We start from the raw sequence: 19870 nt of genomic DNA on the forward strand, positions 1-19870 counted from the left end.
TTAGCAGGTAGGAGAGGTGCTGTGGGTGAGAGCTGCCAGCTGAATAGACTGCACACACTGTAATTTGTCATATTGCACTGTACTGCTGCTATGCTAGAAGGAAAGCAGCAAAAAGGTACTTTTCCTTAAACTTATACAAAATGAAACAGAGAAATAAACTAAAAATCAACTCTAAAGTCAATGCCCAGAAACAGCTATTGTTAACAATCAGGAATACAGCCTTGTGGACTTTTTTTCTACATACGTATTATCCATTGAGGACGATCTTGGTTCATACTCAGATCCCTCTCCCTCTCTCTCTCTCAGATACATAGATCTGAATCACTATAAGCAGATTTAGCAATTTAGCAACCTCTTAAAATGGTAGGAATTATATGATTGTTTAACAACATGGATGTCTTGGCATTTCTTTTAAATCCAACACTTCAAGCACTACAGAAAAATAAAAATAAGAATTTTTATAATTTCCATTAATGTTACCTGTTCTGAAAATCAGCAACCATGTCCCGCCTCTCCGAGATCTTGGATGAGCCATCAAGCCTCATGTAGGTGTGCTTCCTATAAACCATATATTCCTGCCAACCAGGGAAAAAGAATATAATAATTCTAATGCAACTGTATTCTCATTCTCACAAACATCTAGCCACTTTCTACCTCATCCATACTAGGGGGCACGGGATTATATCTAGAATGGGGAGACAGCAACCCCCAAAGCACAGTAACTTAATTTGTAAGTAAGTTTATAGCCAGTGTTTGAAAATCTAGGGCAACCCAAAGATTATAATCACACTCATTTTCAATTTGGAACCTAATCTTACTCCTGCAGATTTCTGTAGCTTTCATGAAAAAAAAGAAGAAATCTCCAAACCAAAATGTCTTTTCAGTCATCAACCAGATGTTTTTCACAGCTATGAAAATATCCAGTTTTCTTTCAGTGAGTAACATTCACCCTAATGTACTTCCCTCCAGCAAATCCTTGCTGATCAAGCCCTTGACTTATAATCTGAGCTTCCTTCTCCCATCAGAGCATGCATCACTGTTAAGCAAGGGCTAAGCATCAGAGTGAAACAGAAGACAAGCTGGTTTTCCATGGCAGAGAATGTTCTTGACATCATATATGAGAGGAATTACAACTTTTAAAAATAGAGAGGAGACATCAAGAGATTCAATGGAGAGAATGTCTCTCCATTTTATAGAAGTTGCAATTCCTTTCAGTTATGTCCAAATGAAGACTGATTTCCTCTTTTGTTACCTCTGATCAAACTACAAAAGTCCATTTGTAGAACTATTATCAGAAGCTCAACACAGCTGCTTATTTATAAGAAAAACCATGATATAGTTACTTTGGTTCTAAAATAACTTTTCTTTATTGAAAAAGACTAATCATTTGTACGTCTGGGAAATATTTGTGTTAATTAGTTTTCTGTGGTCAAGTGTTCTTATATCGCAATATTTTCACATGTAGCTCTTATACTTGGCTGGCATTTGAGCACACAAGGTTGCTCTAGTTTGGTATGGCTCGTTCAGCGTATGTGGCAGCCTATTCTTTAAGCAAGTGAACACCAAGAACATGGCAGAGGTCTCCCGCTTGGATACCTGTGAGGTGAGGCTGGTTAACAAAGCAGACAAGCTCATTGACACACACATCGTCATTGTGTTTTATGGGTTTTTTTTTGTTTTTGAGACAGGGTCTCACTCTGTAACCTGGCCTGGAGTGCAGCTATGCACATAGCACACTGCATCCTCAAACTCCTGGGCTCAAGTGATCATTCTGCCTCAGCCTTCTGAGCAGCTAGGACTACAGGCGTGTGCCACCAACCCCAGCTAATTTTTTTGTTTCTAGATTTTGTAGAGATGGGATCTTGCTTATGTCGCCCAGCCTGTCTTGAACTCTTGGCCTCAAACGATCCATCTGCCTTGGCCTCTCAAAATCTATGATTACAGGGATGAGCCAAAATGCTCGGCTCCGTAAGGGTTTTGATAATCAAAGACGGGTGGAAAATATTCATTCAAAGTGAGCTTCAAGTTCACACTTAGTGGTATAGCCCTAAAACAAGACGGAATTAATGGTAGAAAAAGAGGCGGTGTTTTGGACAAGAAGGAATTCAGGAAAGAAGGAGAAAGATGATAGCATGATGATGGTCTTTAGAGGTTTGTTTTGTACATTGGCAGCTAATCCAAACAGAGAATGTTGTAGTCTGGAACATCAAAATAACTAGACTATATCAAAACAGCTTACAGAGAGTCATCCATGCCACAGATTTGGGTTTTAACAAAAAGGTAGGCTTCCTGCACAAGTACCCTTTTTGCCTTTTAAACTAGAACTTCTAGATTCATGAAAACACTGATGAATGAATCTTCCTGTAAATTTCGCTGTTCACATATTTATACATCAAGGTTACCACAACACCAAGGGTATTAATCTTAGACCATAATCAAACCAACCCTTATTACAGACAGCCTGTTACTCAGATAACAGAAGTGAATTTCTCCTTTTTACTGCTTCAAGCCTTAGCTTTCCCACCCAGGGGAGTAGTGGGATTTCAGAGGCTTTAGATAAGTTTAGATTCTATTTCAATAAATATCTTCAAAATAACAAGAAAATGGATACGGAAAAATCTGTTAAAAGCTGAATAAAGCAATGTCTATATCCTTGTGCTATAGGAAAAAAACCTAAAAGATACACACTAGGCTAAAAAAGCAATTCAATATGTCTTTCATTCAAAAATTCTAACTATTCCAAAGCTATTCTAGATGTCTCTCTAAAATTTCAAGTTGTTTAGAAAAAGATAAATGTTAATTTGTAAAGAAATCCTTAATTTTTTCGAACAATAAATTTTAAGAATTGTGCCCACCTCCATTCTTCGTTCAGTTTTCACATGATCTAAAAAAATCTAATGTTTCAGTATACAATTCTATACTGTTAAAATGAAAATATAAATGTTAGTCAGTTGTGGTGATAAGCACTTGCACCTCCCCCTAGCTACTTGGGAGACTGAGGCAGGATATCACCTGAGCTCTGAAGTTGGAGACCAGCCTGGGCAACACAGAAAAACTCTATCTCCTAAAAAATAAATTCTAACAACAAATGATATTATGGTACTTACAGCACTTTTCTTGAAAATTTATTTTAAAAATCTCAAAAAAAAAAAAAAAAAACCACAACCCAAAAAACCCCTGTCTCTACACACCAATTTCTATACCAAAAGATTTTCTAAGATCTACATTTTTTTTTTTTTTTGACACAGAGTCTCGCTGTGTTGCCTGGGCTAGAGTGAGTGCTGTGGCATCAGCCTAGCTCACAGCAACCTCAAACTCCTTGGCTTAAGCGATCCTACTGCCTCAGCCTTCCCAGTAGCTGGGACTACAGGCACGCGCCACCACGTCCAGCTAATTTTTTCTATATATATATTTTAGTTGGCCAGATAATTTCTTTCTATTTTTAGTAGAGACGGGGTCTTGCTCTTGCTCAGGCTGGTCTCGAACTCCTGACCTTGAGCAATGCACCCGCCTCGGCCTCCCAGAGTGCTAGGATTACAGGCATGAGCCACCTCGCCCGGCCTACATTTTTTTTTTGACACCAGGTCTCACTCTGTTGTCCAGGCCAGAGTACAGTGGCATCATCTTAGCTCACTGCAACCTCAATCTCCTACCTCAAGCAATCCTCCCGCCTCTGCCTTCCGAGTAGCTGGGACTACAGGTGTGTTTCACCACGCCCGGATAATTCTTCCATTTTTTTTTTTTGTAGAGACAGGGTCTTACTCTTGCTCAGGCTGGTCTCAAACTCCTGGGCTCTAGTGATCTTCCCACCTCAGCCTCCCAAAGTGCTAGTATTACAAGCGTGAGCCATCATGCCAGCCACTCTAAGATTTATCTTAAGAGCCTTGCTTAATATGTTAACAAAGCCAGCAGCTGAGACCTGGTTAATTAGAAACTGTCTATCAGCTGAATTTTGCAGCTAGATCTCGCATCCCTACAGGTGTGCACCACTGTGCCTGGCTTAGATTTCTTTTAAAGGTGGTACAATCATTCCCATTCATTTCTCAACTGTGTACAGTTCACTCTCATGTCTAAGGACCACTGCTGGATGATTAGTATGACATTACTATGGTTTGCAGTAACTGTGTTATGCTCAGCACTTCTGTGTATTAAAGAGGGCTTAGATATAGGCACAGAAAGACCAACCATCACCCAGTTTTTCCTTACACAGGGCACTCTGTTGAAACCAAGGATATCTCTCACTCAAATCCATTTTTGGCATTTAGGAAAGGCTCACAAAATGATCCATTAGTATGACTGAATTTCCCGGAGCCTCATAAAGCAATTAGAATTCCTTTTGTTCCATCTAAAGCAGCAAATAGAGAAGAGAACGCAAGCACAGACCTTTGTCCTCTCCTGGAGGTCTCAAAATTTACGACCTCCTTTGATTAAACAAAAATGAACACAAGTACTTTTTCTTTTTCTTTTTTTTTTTTTGAGACAGAGTCTTGCTCTGTTGCCCGGGCTAGAGTGAGTGCCGTGGCGTCAGCCTAGCTCACAGCAACCTCAAACTCCTGGGCTCAAGCAATCCTACTGCCTCAGCCTCCCAAGTAGCTGGGACTACAAGCATGTGCCACCATGCCCGGCTAATTTTTTCTATATATATTTTTAGTTGGCCAGATAATTTCTTTCTATTTTTAGTAGAGACGGGGTCTCACTCTTGCTCAGGCTGGTCTCAAACTCCTAACCTCGAGTGATTTGCCTGCCTCGGCCTCCCAGAGTGCTAGGATTACAGGTGTGAGCCACCGCGCCCGGCCTGAACACAAGTACTCTCAAGATGACTCTAGTAGGATCAATTAGCTGTGAAGTAAATAAGCTCTAACACTACTTGCATAAAATAATAATTATGGCTCTTAACATTTAGGAAGCTTTGAGACTTATACGGTTCCAACAGATAATATTTTATGTTACACTTCCATGTTCATTGCAGCATTATTCACAATAGCCAAAACATGGGACCAACCTAGGTGTCCATCAACAGATGAATGGATGAAGGAAATATAATACATATACACAATGGAACATTATTTAACCTTAAAAAGAAGAAGGAAATCCTGCTATTTGCAACAATATGGATGAACCTGGAAGACATTATGCTGAGTGAAATATGGCAAACACAGAAAGACAAATACTGTATGATCTCACTTATATGTGTAAACTCATAAAAGCAGAGAACTGAAGGGTGGTTGCTAGGGGCTTGAAGAAATGGGGAGATATTGGTCTAAGGGTACAAAGGTTCAGTTATGCAAGATGAAAAAGTTCTGGAGATCTAATGTACAGCATGGTGGCTATAGTTAATAATATTGAGCTGGGTATAGTGGCTCATGCTTGTAATCCCAGCACTGTGGGAGGCCAAGGCAGGAGGATGGCTTGAGGTCAGGAGCTGGGTATCAGCCTGAGCACGTGCCAGACCCTGTCTCTATAAAAAAGCAAAAAAAAATAGCTGGGTATGGTGGCATGCACCAATAATCCCAGCTACTCTGAAGGCTGAGGCAGGAGGATCCCTTGAGCTTAGGAGTTCAAGGTTACAGTGAGCTGTCATTGGGCTACTGCACTCCAGTATGGGTAACAAAGTGAGACCCTGTCTCTAAAAAAATGATGATGATGATGATGATAAGAATAATATTGTATTGTATACTTGAAATTTGCTAAGAGAGTTAATTTTTTTTTTTTTTTTTTTGAGGCAGAGTGTCACTGTGTTGCCAGAGCTAGAGTGCCATGGCATCAGCCTAGCTCACAGCAACCTCAAACTCTTGGGGCTCAAGCGATCAACCCTCCTGCCTCAGCCTCCTGGGTAGCTGGGACTACAGGTCTGCTCCACCATACCCAGCTAATTTTTTCTATTTGTAGTCGTCTGCTAATTTCTTTCTATTTTTAGTAAAGACGGGGTCTCGCTCTTGCTGAGGCTAGTCTCGAACTCCTGACCTCAAGCAATCCTCCCGCCTCAGCCTCCCAGAGTGCTAGGATTACAGGCATGAGCCACCACACCCAGCCCCCAAGAGAGTCGATCTTAAGTGTTCTCACCACACATACAAAAAATCATATGTGAGGTATGTTAATTAGCTTGATTGTGGTAATAATTTCAAATGTATACATATATTAAAACATCACATTGTCCACCTTATGTAGAATACAATTTTTATTTATCAAGTATACCTCAAAAAAGCTGAAGGAGAAAAAGTGTCAAAGACGATTTGAACACATACATTATATCAGCAGCTGAGAACAACCACTACAGAGGGAAGGCAGGACAGTGCCCCTTTGAACCTTGTTGTTCAGATATTCAGGCATAGCCCTCAGGCAAGCAGCACTGGCAACACCTGAGGTTTGTTAGAACCTACACTTCTTTTATCTAATACAGGGCCCTCTGGAGCAAGACCCTAACACAAGGCAGTCTTGGGCCCATAATAATCTGCCTTCAACCTACTTGTGTTAAATATTTCCTTTTCTCCTATGCCATATGTTTCAGTCACAGTGGACTACTCTCCCCAAACATCTTATATTAATACTTTCTCATCTCTTTGCCTTTTTATAACCAGTGTCCATAGTCTTAAATTCTCTTCTCCCTGATGGGTAAAATTCTACTGAAGTTCAGTTCGGATGTCATTGTCTACGTGATACTTTCCTCAAGAGTGACCCAGTTAAAAATAAACATATCCCTCTTGCTGTGCTCAGTTCTGTTCATGCTTCACTTTGGCACTAGCATCAGGGTTCACTTATTTGTGTCTGTATGTCTTTTCCGCTAGATACATTCCTTAAAGTCAAAGGCCATGTTTAACTGGTATTTGCATCTGCCTAGCATAATACTTGCTCACAGGTGGCATGGAAAAAAAAACAATTTAAAAGATTATAAACAGCATGGTTCTAAGATGAGAAATTTCCTTCTATCATTCCTAAGACCTAATGCAAAGTGTAGTTAACAGTCACCCCAATTTGCTTTTCATTCCATGGGGCAGTTTTAGAATACTCAGCTTCCTAGTATGTTCAGAATCACAGCTCCCAAAGGTAACTTGGTAGTTCTAAGAGAAATTAGATCATAGATGATAGAATGTCTGTTCAGGATGAATCCTTCCCCAGTGAGGTACAGCACTTGTATAGCTGTCTGGGCAAGTTACACAACCCAGTGTCTCAAATGTCATCATTAGCTATGGAATATCTGGATTTAATTCTGTGTTGCACTAGTTTCATATACTGGTACAGTTCAAGGTTTGTCTAGATTTCAGTACTTAACAATCACACCACATATAGCATCAGCTGGCTGACCCTTTCCAAGTACTTTTATGTTGCACAGAGAATACTGAGTGGCTAATTTTCTTAAACTACAGACTTAGTTGCTTAATGCAACAGGAATGAAACTCAAAAGAGAAGACCCAGAGATAATATAAGTCATTTGTAATGAGTTAAAAGCTCTCTGCACCTACTAAAATATGGAGGGGGTTCCCCGACTATGGTAAAATTGGTGGTGGTAGGAAAAGTTTTGTCTGCTATGCAGCTGGACACCCCCATCCCAACTGCACAGGGTTAATGTCTGTTTCCCATAGTACACCCCCAACAGCCAAAACTTTAGAGGTGGTTCAGTAAATATAAAATAAACCCATAACATGACATTTAGTGATCTATGATATCCTCATGTATTTATGTCCTTGCCTTCTGTCTGTGGCAAACTAAAAGTTCCTAGACCTGGAAATTAAGAAGTCACTTTTTTTTTTTTTTAAATCCCCTATCCACAAATACTAGTTGGATGCCATGTGAAAGTATAAAACATTTCTGAATACAGAATTCTATTTGGAAGAAGATTTAATATATACACAAGAAATTTAAATTAAAGTCAGATTTTTACCCAGGAGAAAAAAGAAGCTATCAATCACTTCAGAAAATACTGAGCAAATACTAAGTGTCTAGAACTAGTATTTCTCACAGAATAGAAACCTGGCCATATAGAAGTATTTGAATTTTTACTGTCTTCTAGTTCTGCTGAGTCCCAGAAATAGAGACAAACAAATAGCCAGGGCTGAGGCACAGAAAAACAACAAACCAAAACCGCTGTTGGATAAGAGAAGTTGACATACTCCACAGATACAAAACAGAGCTTCAATGCCTCCAATGTGAATTTCTAAATCTTACTCTATTGGAAGCTTTTGTCTCTCTCCTTGTATAGGGTATAAGATTTCAAGGGAAAAAGGACAATCCTGAAAAAAAACAAAACAAGCAACATTTTGAGACCGAAGAAGTAAGGCAAGATTATTTTGTTGTTGAGTTTTTTAAGAGACAGTGTCTTGGCCAGGTGTGGTGACTCGCATCTGTAATCTCAGGACTTTGGAAGGCCCAGGTGGAAGGATCAGTTGAGCCCAGGAATTTGAGACCAGCCTGGGCAACAAAGTAAGATCCTGTTCTCTACAAAAAGTTAAAAATTAGCCATGTGTGGTGGCATGTGCCCCTGGTCCTCGCTAATCAGAGGCTGACGCAGGAGGATTGCTTGAGCCCAGGCATTGGAGGCTGCAGTGAGGTATGATCGTGCCACCTGGGCCATAGAGCAAGACCCCGTCTCAAGAAAAAAAAAGAGAGAGAGAGAGATGGGGTTAGTTTTTGAAACATACAAATAGTTGCAACATTTTCTGGCTTCAGCATTTAGATGCATGTTATACATATGGCTAAGGAATGTCAGCAGTTGTGAAATTCAGGCTTTGAATTTGCTTTTCCCTAATTTGGAGTCCCCATAGGGAGATGCATCTAAATTTACAGAGGTTTTCAAGCTGCCTTGTTTATAAAACCTACTTACCAGGTCCATGCCCCCAAAATAACTGCTGGATTACAGATAGGTAGGAAATGATCTTTATAGACAGGATTTACAGAACTCACCCTGAACAAAACTCATTATCATACTTTGAATTACTTATTTTAGTAATGTTTTATGAAAACCTAGAAGTGCGCAACATACAGAAGGAAGGACTAAAATGTAAGGCTGTATCAAACTTAATCCACCTACACTTACCTTCACCTACCAGAGTTAGCTTATTTTTTGATTGCTCACCCACAATCCCTAAGAATTTCCCTTTAGTATGAATCAACTTTTAGGACTCTATAATATACTGTTATAACCTTGGAAAAGAAGGATCATTACCTCCCTTGCTAAATCTTTAGCATATTGCTTTTTCTATAATTCTTAGCAGCTAAAGATCACTACTGCATCTATTACTTTCCCTGACTCCTATGGACAACTCAAGTGCACTTTACCTAAAAAAGGGAGTTACTCAGATTGGTTTGACTTTTGACATCACTTGGTTTGAACAGAACATTAGAGATGCAGGCAGTCCTTTTATTTTGGATTACTGCTGTTAGGACCTTCCCTATTGCTACTCTTCATTCCTTCTGTACTGATATGGTCCCTATGCTTTTATTCCTAGACAGGGACGATTATGGCCAATTTCCACTTATCACTATTCCATAGAGTAGCAAGGCTAGAATATTAAGACTTATATATAAAAAACCCAAGAAAAAACCACGAGAATATTTATACACCCCTGATACCCAGGTGCTTTAGCCTCTCAATCTTTCTTGTCTAAAGACTTACTCTTGTGGTTTGTTCTCATTTTCCCTCTCCTGTTTCTAGGTCTATGAACTCTCCTCTGTCAAATAATAAGCCACTACTCAGACAAGAAAGTAAGAGAGAACCTCACCACACAAGTATTAAATAATTAAAGAAACAAAAGCTGCCTTGCACAGTAAGACACAGCTATTATCTTTCACTACTAACTCAGAAGCTGTCAACCTTGGTTGCATATTAGAATCACTGCAGGAGCTTTCAAATATCCTGATGCCCAGGCCTCATTCCAAACTTATTACATAAGTAGCTCTGGGGATGGGACCAAACATTCATATTTTTTGAAGCTTCCCAGGCAATTGCAGTATGTAGTGAAACTGAGAATCACTACATTAACTCGGGTTGAATAGCTAGCTACTCTCTAGTTTTTCACATGCAGAACTAATCTCAAATCTTGCTTTCTACACAGAATTGCAGAGGACTTTCCAAGATTTCTAGGTTGTGATCTACTTTAAAATCAGGGAATTTCTTCCTTAGTAAAAGAAGGGCATAAGAGGTGTTCTATTTCATTGGTATAGGGAAGGGGGCAGCAGATGTCTTTTGCCATCTGCCACGAGCTGCTTCTGTTCCCTTTATAGACTGTAAAATCAAAGGAGGAGTTTAGGGGTTCTCACTAAGTAGGACTGACATTAGTCATCGTCATCTGATTTCTACAGGTTAAATGTCAAGGTATCCTAGTTCCCCAAAGTTCCTTCTCCTACCTCCAGCAGGTCTATCATCCTGGTCATCTGGGAGTAGATAAGAACCCTATGCCCTTGAGACTTGAGTCGAGTCAGCAGGACATCGAGGGCATACAGCTTTCCACTGTCAGTGATGAGGCTCTCCTTGCCTGGGGAGAAGAAAAGGGGGAGGGGGGAACGGATTTAATTGAAGCAACAAAATCACTCACTGCAAAGCTGTATGCAACCAAAATTACTACAACCAAAATGCTTGTCATCATGAGAGCAGGAAAGTACTCTAGAGGAAGAATGCAAAACCCTGAAAAAATCATGACTCCAGAAGCAATCTAGGAAGAAATATCACGAAAAGAGGGAGGTGTAGATTCCCTCCCAACTGACAGCTCCCAATCAGACATCTGCTGCTAAGGCATTTTAAAACTCCCCTGTTCCATATCTTTACTCAAGGGACACCAGGTATACATGGACATCTTTGCGTCATGTCTATGTCCTATCTGCTGTGACTTGAAAAATCTGTTTTTACTTTGTTCATCTTATCTCTAGATATCTGTGTTTACTCTTTTTTCTTTTTTTCATTGCATATTTCACTGCAAAATGTGCTAGATCTGTGATTAAGTGTTTATATCTTGAAAGCATGAGAATTTATAGAAACAAGAATTGCTCCTGGCCGGGCACGGTGGCTCATGCCTATAATCCTAGCACTCTGGGAGGCCGAGGCAGGAGGATCGCTCAAGGTCAGGAGTTCGAGACCAGCCTGAGCAAGAGTGAGACTCCGTCTCTACTAAAAATAGAAAGAAATTATTAAGAAAAAACAAACAAAAAAAAGAATTGCTCCTGCCTGCCCTTAGAGACACTTAAACACCAAGAAATGCAAATAAATATACCCACCCTTGACTCCCCCTCCTCCCCCTATACTTTTTTTTAAAACCAAAACTACTACTCCTGGAGAACTGCAAATAGGTTGGCTCGTAAATATCATTTACCCAAACTGTAATTCAATGAAGACACCAGGGCTTGTTCTGCTTTTCAGAAGACCGACTTTTGGGTTTCTCCGCAATGAAGCTGCTTTCACTCACTAACTTGTGCTTTCTCCTTCCTCTTCCCATAAGAAAAGCATTTCAGCCACAGATCTTTAAAGAACACTCAACTCACGAATTTTCTTATCCATTCAGTATCATTAAACTCCCATCGTATTTCAGGAAGGAGAGTTTCCTGTTTGCACACTGGTCCATAAACATGCCCTGAACAATTGCTGCCATTAAGAGGAGAAGAGATGAGGCACTTAAGGAGTTGGGTAAAAGTATATGTGGAATTGGCCACAGGACACAAAAAGGGAGAGAGAAAGGATGGAGATAGTACACAGACAACTGAAAACTAAGAGTAAAAGAGAAAACTGGTAAGAAAAACACTGTCCATCCTTAGTTTCTGGGTTTGAACCCACAGCTTTTCCTCAGAACCACAGAGGCTGACTGTTGAGAGCAATCCAAGAGTTCTTAACAGTCATTTCTCTGTTCTCACCACAATTTGCCAAGTGCACAATTATTGTATAAACTGAACAAAAACAGATGTGCTGACAGTACCATAACAAATCATCAACCACTTTGTTTTTGCTACAAAGTCACAGGTCCTAGTTGTTTACTCCCGGGCACCGAAGCCTGTTTTCTCCCACCTTCAGAACACAGCCAGGCCATATCTCTCCCTCCATGTGCCCCCCTCCCTGACACTATTGTACACACCTTTGTTCAGTCTCTTTGTTTGGTCCTGTTTAGATTATTGAAATGCTCTTCTTTTTGTTGGTCTCCTTACCAACACAATCAAATGACTGCAGCTGGGACAGGACTGACTGCTAAGCTCTCTCTCTGGTACCAGACAAGGAGGCCTATATAAATTCCAAGTCTTAGCAGGCAGAAAAGCTTTCATGACAACTTTAAAGTTTTCTTCTTATCACAATTACCCTTGTCCATTAATTGGATTTCCTGGGGTCTCTCGACTTTGATAGCTCCTAAACATTCCCCACAGAGCTACCAATCAGCTTTAACCATGTTTCTTTCTGTTTTAATTAAAAGCCCAGGAAAGTAAAAAAAAAAAAAAAAAAAAAGAAGCCGCCTATGTTTTTTAGCCATTGAGTGACAGTGCACAAGTTAAATTCATCAGATTTCTGCAGCCTGCTTATTTTCTCTCTCCATTCAGATATACTCTCTCAGCACAAATATTAAAGCATATCCAAATCTGTCTTGTGTCCAAATTTTGAGAAGTTTCAATTCACTTCAAAGTCAAGATTCAATGGTTTTCACACATTCCTGCTTCCCACATCTATTTTACTTTGCTACCAGAATGAGCTGATGTAGGATTAGAAAAGCTTAGAGATGAAGATGTGCATACACTTATAAGGACGGAACTCTGATGCACCTAAAGGAAGCAAGAAGTGGTACCTGCTGTCAACCTGTTATTATGTAGGTGGGAGAGGTGAAAGTGGATGGACTGAATTTCTTTGGACTTCCCTGAAGAAACAGACTTCAGAGGTAGCCTTAAAACAGACAATGAACAACACTTCTGATTCTCTGGTGAGCATGTCAGACAGAGGAAATCAGCCTCTAGTATTTGACCCTAATAAGATATATAGAAAAAATATGTTTCCTTTTCTACACACACTGACGTTTTTTGGGCCTGGCATTCATTAACCAATTTTTTGGAGTACAACTTTTGGAGCTACCAAAGTTGTACTGGACAAGAGCACCATCTATTGCTAAGCTGGGCACGGAGCCATGAGGAGCACAATTCCCTAGGAATCGGGCTGATTTTGCCAAGTCAAATCCAAGTCCAGCCCTTTCTTCACAATAGGAGCTCAAAAAATATTGAAATGAACAAACCTATCCTACTGCCTTACAAACCTATGGTACAATCTTACAGTACTTTCATTTAGATACAAGTTCTTCCTGTCCACAGTATAAGATCCTGTTCAGAGACAAAACAAAAAGAATACAGCCCATGGCACCAAGGAGGCTTCTGAAAGGATTGCACATCTTTCTGGTGAAGCCACAGAGAAGGAATCAAGGTGTGAAATCCAGGAGATTTTGGTCAGTCTCTCAAGGAATATGGAACCAACCCATCCCAAGGAAACAGCAAATGTAAAAGTATAGAAGAAAGAGAGGTAAAATACAGGTTCCAGTGAGCTCCTCCCCCCTCCCGCCCCAGCTAGTCTACAGAGCACAATGGGGTCAGTGAGGAGCTGGTTGGTTCTCACAGTAAACAGCCAGTGAGGCTGGTGCTTTTTATCGATGCGAAAAGAACTCAGACACTTCCTGCTATTTAAACAAGGCCCATTTTTCTTTCAAAGAACAGGAAAAGCCACAAGAGATTCCCACAGCACCAGCAATAAGCTTTCTACTCCTGCACTGGGAACTTAACAGCTAGAATGAAGAAGGGAGAAAGAAGTAAGGTGCTATCTTGCGTCTTTCAATTACGGGTGCTCAGCTCCTGCCTGGGATTCTGTGATTTCTCTGCAGGCTTGTTTACATTTAGGTTTCCCCCTGATTTTCAAACAATATACCTCTACCCGCTGCTTTCATGTGTTCTAAGTCAGCTATGAGGCCATATGCAATACCGCCTCCATATACCCCAAAAGGCATCTTTCAGTTCAAAGCACTCCCAAAACTACTAACAGGCTGACACAAACCCCTTGACACTTGATAAAGTTAACATTAAATGGAAAAATCAGGCCTTAAAAACTGGAATCCAATTATCTCTTAGAAATAGCAGATGTTCTCTTTTGAATGCTTAGCTCTAGTTTACTTCCATTACAGGCCAATAAGATGAATACAATCAAGATATCAGAGAATTTGGATAATCAAAACTAATACTGTAGCTACCGCTCCAGCTTGTGCAGCAGGTATAATCAAAGAACATGAGCCTACGAACCTTCTGTGTTCAGTTTCCTTAAAAGTAGTCTCACTAAAGCAAAGATGAAAACCTAGTTTCCTTTCAACTCTTGACCTTGACCCCAGGGGGTCTGGGAATTCGCTAGCATATTGGCACAAATGCACTATTTTTCCTCTTGTTATCATTTTGATCTCTAGTACTTCATGCAGGATGCTGTTTATGCTACTTAAACTAGACTTTCTGGGAGTGACAACATTCTCATTCACTTCACTGGCAACAGCATAAGACAACGGTACTCCTTTGACCTGGAGCCTTTCCTACCAAGGCTCATTTCTACCTTTTTTTTCTTTAAAGCAGCATCCCTTTCAGATGTAAGCACAAATCTAAAAATATTTATCTCTCCACTCAAGTCACAAATTACTAGTATTCTTATCTATAAATTACTTAGGGGAAAAGAGAAAATAAAAACCTCAAGAACACTGAATTTCAAACAACTGAAAGTACCACATGGAGTAGTATCTCTCTGGTTCTCCACTTGCCAAATCTGGGAATATATTCCAAGAGAATGGTGAACTTACCTGGAATCCTGATGAAAGACCAGCCGTTCTGAGGCCTGATGCTCCACAGCCCTCCAACTGGCTCTGGGAAGAACTGGGATCGCCGATTTAGCCAGTCTGCAGCCAGTTCAGGGGCCCCATTCAACAAACACTGCTTGGCTGGCAGACTCCCTCCTTCCTTCAGAATTCGTCGCTCATATTCTGCACTTCGGTCATTGCAGTAAGAGTCCAATGGCACTGCGGTAACCTGCAGTGAAAGATTCACATGAGATGGCTCTTTTATATTGTCCCCATGTAGTAAGCCTTTTGGGTACCTCTACTTTGAAATCAGACTAATATGGATAATTCTTAGGCTAATGGCTTTAAATATTCTGTTCTGACAAACTAAGCCATCCCTAGTGGCTGACATAGTGAGCTTCTCCACGTGCAAGGCCAACCTCTTATAAAATGAACCTGCAAACAAACTAAAGATCCAAAGGGAGCTGGAGTTTGCAGATAAACCAACATACCAGGTCAGCAATAATTCTATTACATACATATATATCTGATCACTTTGCCATCTCCTTTCATTGCTAAATATTGTTCTCGGCAAAGTTCTATAGCCATGCACATGATAGTAATGCCAGAAAGGGAGCTGGAGCTAGTTAGATATCATTAAGGAACTAAAGAGTATTAACTTAGTGTATCTGAAGCTATCTTTAAAAGATGGTTTTGAGGCAAAGCTCCCAAGTTTATCAAGACTTCTTTCCCCTCTTCCCTGACCAAGGTGCTGACTGACAATCTAATAGAAAATAAAAACAACTTTCTTTCAGTCTGTAAGCTGGGAAAGGGAGAGTCAGGAGGGTAGAGGATGGGAGGGAAGCAATTGCCAGAGAGTAGCATATTCATTTCCTGGCTAGGGCAGAGGCTATGCACAGATTCTTATCTCACCAGATGTGCAACCCAACAACACTTAAATGCTGCCCTCCCTATGGAATAGGGGGTTCCTGCAAATTTAGAAACATAGGTTTTATCCTTCTTCACTATCTGGGTCTATTCCCACTCTAAGAAGCAGCTGTGTATTTAGATAGCTATGAAATCAACTGATAAGGAGCCCGCTGAAGATGACAAGGCTACCTTTTGTTAAAATGTGGAGGCTGTGATTATCTGCCAAGTCTAGCTTGATAAAATGCTAAAAGCCCATTACAAATTGAGTGTCCCTAATCCAAAAATCCAAAATCCTAAATGTTACAAAATTTGAGTACTTACATGACACTCAAAGGAAATGCTCATTGGAGCACTCTGAATTTTGGATTTTTGGATAAGGGACACTCAGCATATATTAGCAGTGAATTGCTCAGAAGAACCCTGGAGCTAGACTAAGAGCTAGAGAGAAACTGAGTGTAAGAAGCAAGGGCCAAGGTATAGGACAGATTAGAACATAAAACATTGGTTGGACTTAGCAAGGAAGTTCAATTATTTCTTGGAAGTTAGGCACCTAGCAAACTCTATCTTGCTATTTATTAACTCTTCTATTTTCATGTCAATCAATCTTTAGGGCAATGGTTGTCAAGTTTTGGTATGTATAAGGGCCTCCAAGCCCTGAGAATACTGCCTTGGGGCATATGAAGAGTCAGCTAGCTGGCCATGGGGCTGCAGGTGCCTCTGCTGGGAATAAGAGGGTACCAAGGTTACAAAAAGAGCATCATTTACCAATAACCAGAGAATAAACTACTCTGGCTTGCAGATGAAGCTCAAGTGAGTTTGCTAGGGAGCAATGCCATCTACGGTCCAGACGGAAAACTACAGAGGGGCACAGCAAACCGGGCCTGAAGTTCGAAAACCCACACGGGTTCACCACAGAAATCAGTTTATACAGACAGTGTAAGGAGCTCATATCACCTTTATACTCTCCAGAAGTTTAGTTTCTTGCTTTCTACTTATTTGTTTTTCCCACTCATACGTGAGCACAGGCAAATAAAGACTGAAAGACAATGCAGGTGGATAGAAATTGGGTCTCTCTTGCTATGGCTTGTTCTGGCAGTACCCCAGCAGGTCCTGGGCCACAGCAGACATTTTGCATGTAGGATATGTGTCCCAGACCCTCACAATTAATAGCAGCTGTACTTCTATAAAAATAGTTAAATAAGTAGTGGGATGGATTATAGAAGTATGACCAGGTCTTTATATCTCAAACAGCATGTATACTTTTGGATGAGTAAAGCACATTAGTCTTTTTTAATGGAGAGACTCATACAAAACAATTTTGGTTTTTTTTTTTTGGTGGGGGGGGTAGAAGAGATTAATAAAAACTTTGGGCCCATATTCTCAAGATGAAAAGTCAAAAGCTAGAAGTTCAACATGAAGGAATAAAGGGAGAACAGTCACACAAAAAGATTGTTTTTTGTTTTTTTGCCTGGGACTCATTTCTAGGCATTCTTATAGTTTGAAAGCAAAACAATTTTTTCCAGTTATAAACATTCACCTATTTTCCAATTTTCATCTTGCTGATAACCTTCCAAGTCCAGGGCTGAATACTGGGAGGTTTGCAAGACACGGTTCTTAGTGAAATATTTTTTAATGTTTTGATAAGCTTCTTTGGCGAGGAGCCCTGGATCAAGATATATGCAGAATCACAGAATGCCATGTTGTAAGTGCGTAAGCAGTGTACTCATGAGGTCCAAAAGAGGACAAAAAAGTCCATTTCTACTTAGAATAAATCCTGCTTTCTAAGTCAGCTTTATCCTACACAGCCTCCACCCGTTCTACTAACCCCACGTGGCTTTCCTGATTGCTTAGAAGCAGGCGGAGATGAAGCATGACATATCATTCTTCCCTCCCCACAAATGGAAATGCATACTCCCTCTAGTCCCACATGAGCTAGCCTGCTTCTTGCTTCATTAAGCTCTGAAACTACCGTACCTTCAGGGGTTGTCTCCTCAAGTATTCAGTGCATTCTTCCCAAGGACACGTATGTTCCTGCTCTAGCTCTAAGAAGCGTAACGGCTCCAAGCGTTGCAGTATGTTGGTAAGATGAATTCCCAGGGTCATAGTTTATTAACTCTGTGGAATTATTTCCTCAGCCAATGATAAAACAACTCCTATAATTCCTTCCTGTCACAAAGAAAGTTCTTCCTAAACTGACCCTAAGGTTTTCATAGCATGGGCTAGGGAAATTAATTTGTATTAACTTAAGGCCATGATTGAGGATTCAAAGGAAGTCAGTTTCTCTTTCCCCACCACAGACGGGTTACAAATCCATATAAGATAATTAAGGGGCCGGGCATGGTGGCTCATGCCTGTAATCCTACCACTCTGGGAGGCCTAGGCGGGCAGATTGTTTGAGCTCAGAAGTTTAAAATCAGCCTGAGCAAGAGCGAGACTCCGTCTCCACTAAAAAATAGAAAGAAATTAGCTGGACAACTAAAAATATATAGAAAAAATTAGCCGGGCATGGTGGTACATGCCTGTAGCCTCAGCTACTTGGGAGGCTGAGGCAGGATTGCTTGAGCCCAGGAGTTTGAGGTTGCTGTGAGCTAGGCTGACGCCATGGCACTCCAGCCAGGGTGACAGAGTGGGAATCTGCCTCAAAAAAATAAAAAAATAATAAAAATAAAAAAATAATTAAGGTATCTCATGAAATGTTGCCTTACTTACTGATCTGAACTCCAGGTGAAAGCAGTGTATGTGTGTATGAAATACTGAGATATATTTAAAACTCTTCTTCCAGCCCTCATAACCATGGTGCAATTACTCCCATTTTCAGGTTTAGCACATGCTACTGAGACGAAACTCCACAAACAAATATGAGAGGGGTTGAGTTGGAAAGGCGGGTGCTGGGGAGCAGCCTTTCAGGCAAACAATAAAAACTGTCTCCTGTTCCCTCCTTGCCACCACACGTTTACAGCTATTATAGTTTTCCTCAGCTACATTTATTATTCTTGAGGAAAACAGCAGCACCAAGCATGGTAGTTTAGATTTCTGGCTCCTGTGAAAACAATACTGAAGAAGTACAGCTGGGGCATGCACATGTGACAGAGTGGGGCTGTTCTTGAAAGAAGATGGCATTAGAGATTTTGGGAGCTCTGAGTGATAACAAATGAAGAATTTTTATGTCAAAAAATGCAATTATAGGCCAAGACAGCTCACTTTTATTGGCTCTACAAAACATTGGGAATAAGAGAAGTAAAAAAGACTTGACATATCTCTCTCAGAAATCTAACTTCTTCCTATTAGGCCTCTTGGTATACACCAATCAGACTAAGAGAACAAAACCAACCGTGCAACCATGAAGACTGAAGGCTATCTTTTATGGAAGCACTTGGCTTTAGATGCTTCCTGGAAAAAGCGCATTTCCCTGCATCAACTTGAGCTTCCAAGACCAAGAATATTTTGGAATAACAGGATACATACAAAATCCAAATACTTTCTGGATAGTCGATATAAACTAAACAAAGTCGATAGTGGTACGATAATTAAATTCAGGGAGCACAGGACCAGCAAAAGAAACCCTGGCATGCAGGATTCAATAGTTCATTTCTATTCATCTTTCTTTGTATCCCCTGTCAGATTCTGTCTTTGATAAACTTAATAAAGGATGCAAAGTGATGATAATAAAAGGTAGAAAAATATTTTCCAAGAAAGACTGAAAAGGCTCCTTCTTCTTTAGAACTGTGAACCAGTAGCCTTGCTAGGATGAGTGGAGAAACAAGATAAAAACAGAGAAGGGTAAGAAATGTCAACCTCTTAGAGGTCCCTGGCTAAGTGAAAACTGCCCTTTGGAGCAAAAGGAAACAACAAACTGGGAAGACAGAAATTCATTCTTTGCTCTGATCACAGAATCTGGCTACATCTCTGCCTCTCTCCCTTCACATACTTCTTCATGGATGTGAGAAAAGATCTTTTGTCTGGCTCTGATCAACAAGGACAGGAAAGAATTGGAAGATGTAAGCAAAGTAAACAACCCCAATGTGCCAATGGAAGCCTTTGCAGTGAAGCCTGTCAGCAATTGCAGGAGTACTCTGTTTTGATAAACAGGGTATTAGGAAAGATCCAGACAGCTGCTCAAAATTGAAACTGCAAGAGAAACTACCCCCGCTCTGCAAATATGAGTACAACTGCTGAATGGTGAATAAGAA

The 19870-nt window shown here is 40.4% G+C and overlaps 1 protein-coding gene across 1 annotated transcript in view; it reads right to left on the reverse strand.

The window, feature by feature from the left end:
- INO80 (INO80 complex ATPase subunit) overlaps positions 1-19870 on the reverse strand; it is a 115680-nt gene that overhangs the window by 27066 nt on the left and 68744 nt on the right. Inside the window, exons 26-28 of the mRNA XM_045536394.1 lie at positions 14775-15000; positions 10342-10469; positions 481-575 (exon numbers count right to left, since the gene is read on the reverse strand). Coding sequence (XP_045392350.1) covers positions 481-575; positions 10342-10469; positions 14775-15000 — 449 coding nt within the window. The remainder of the gene's footprint in view (positions 1-480; positions 576-10341; positions 10470-14774; positions 15001-19870) is intronic.

Source organism: Lemur catta, chromosome 1, assembly GCF_020740605.2.
Source record: "Lemur catta isolate mLemCat1 chromosome 1, mLemCat1.pri, whole genome shotgun sequence".
Taxonomy (NCBI): Eukaryota; Metazoa; Chordata; class Mammalia; order Primates; family Lemuridae; genus Lemur; species Lemur catta.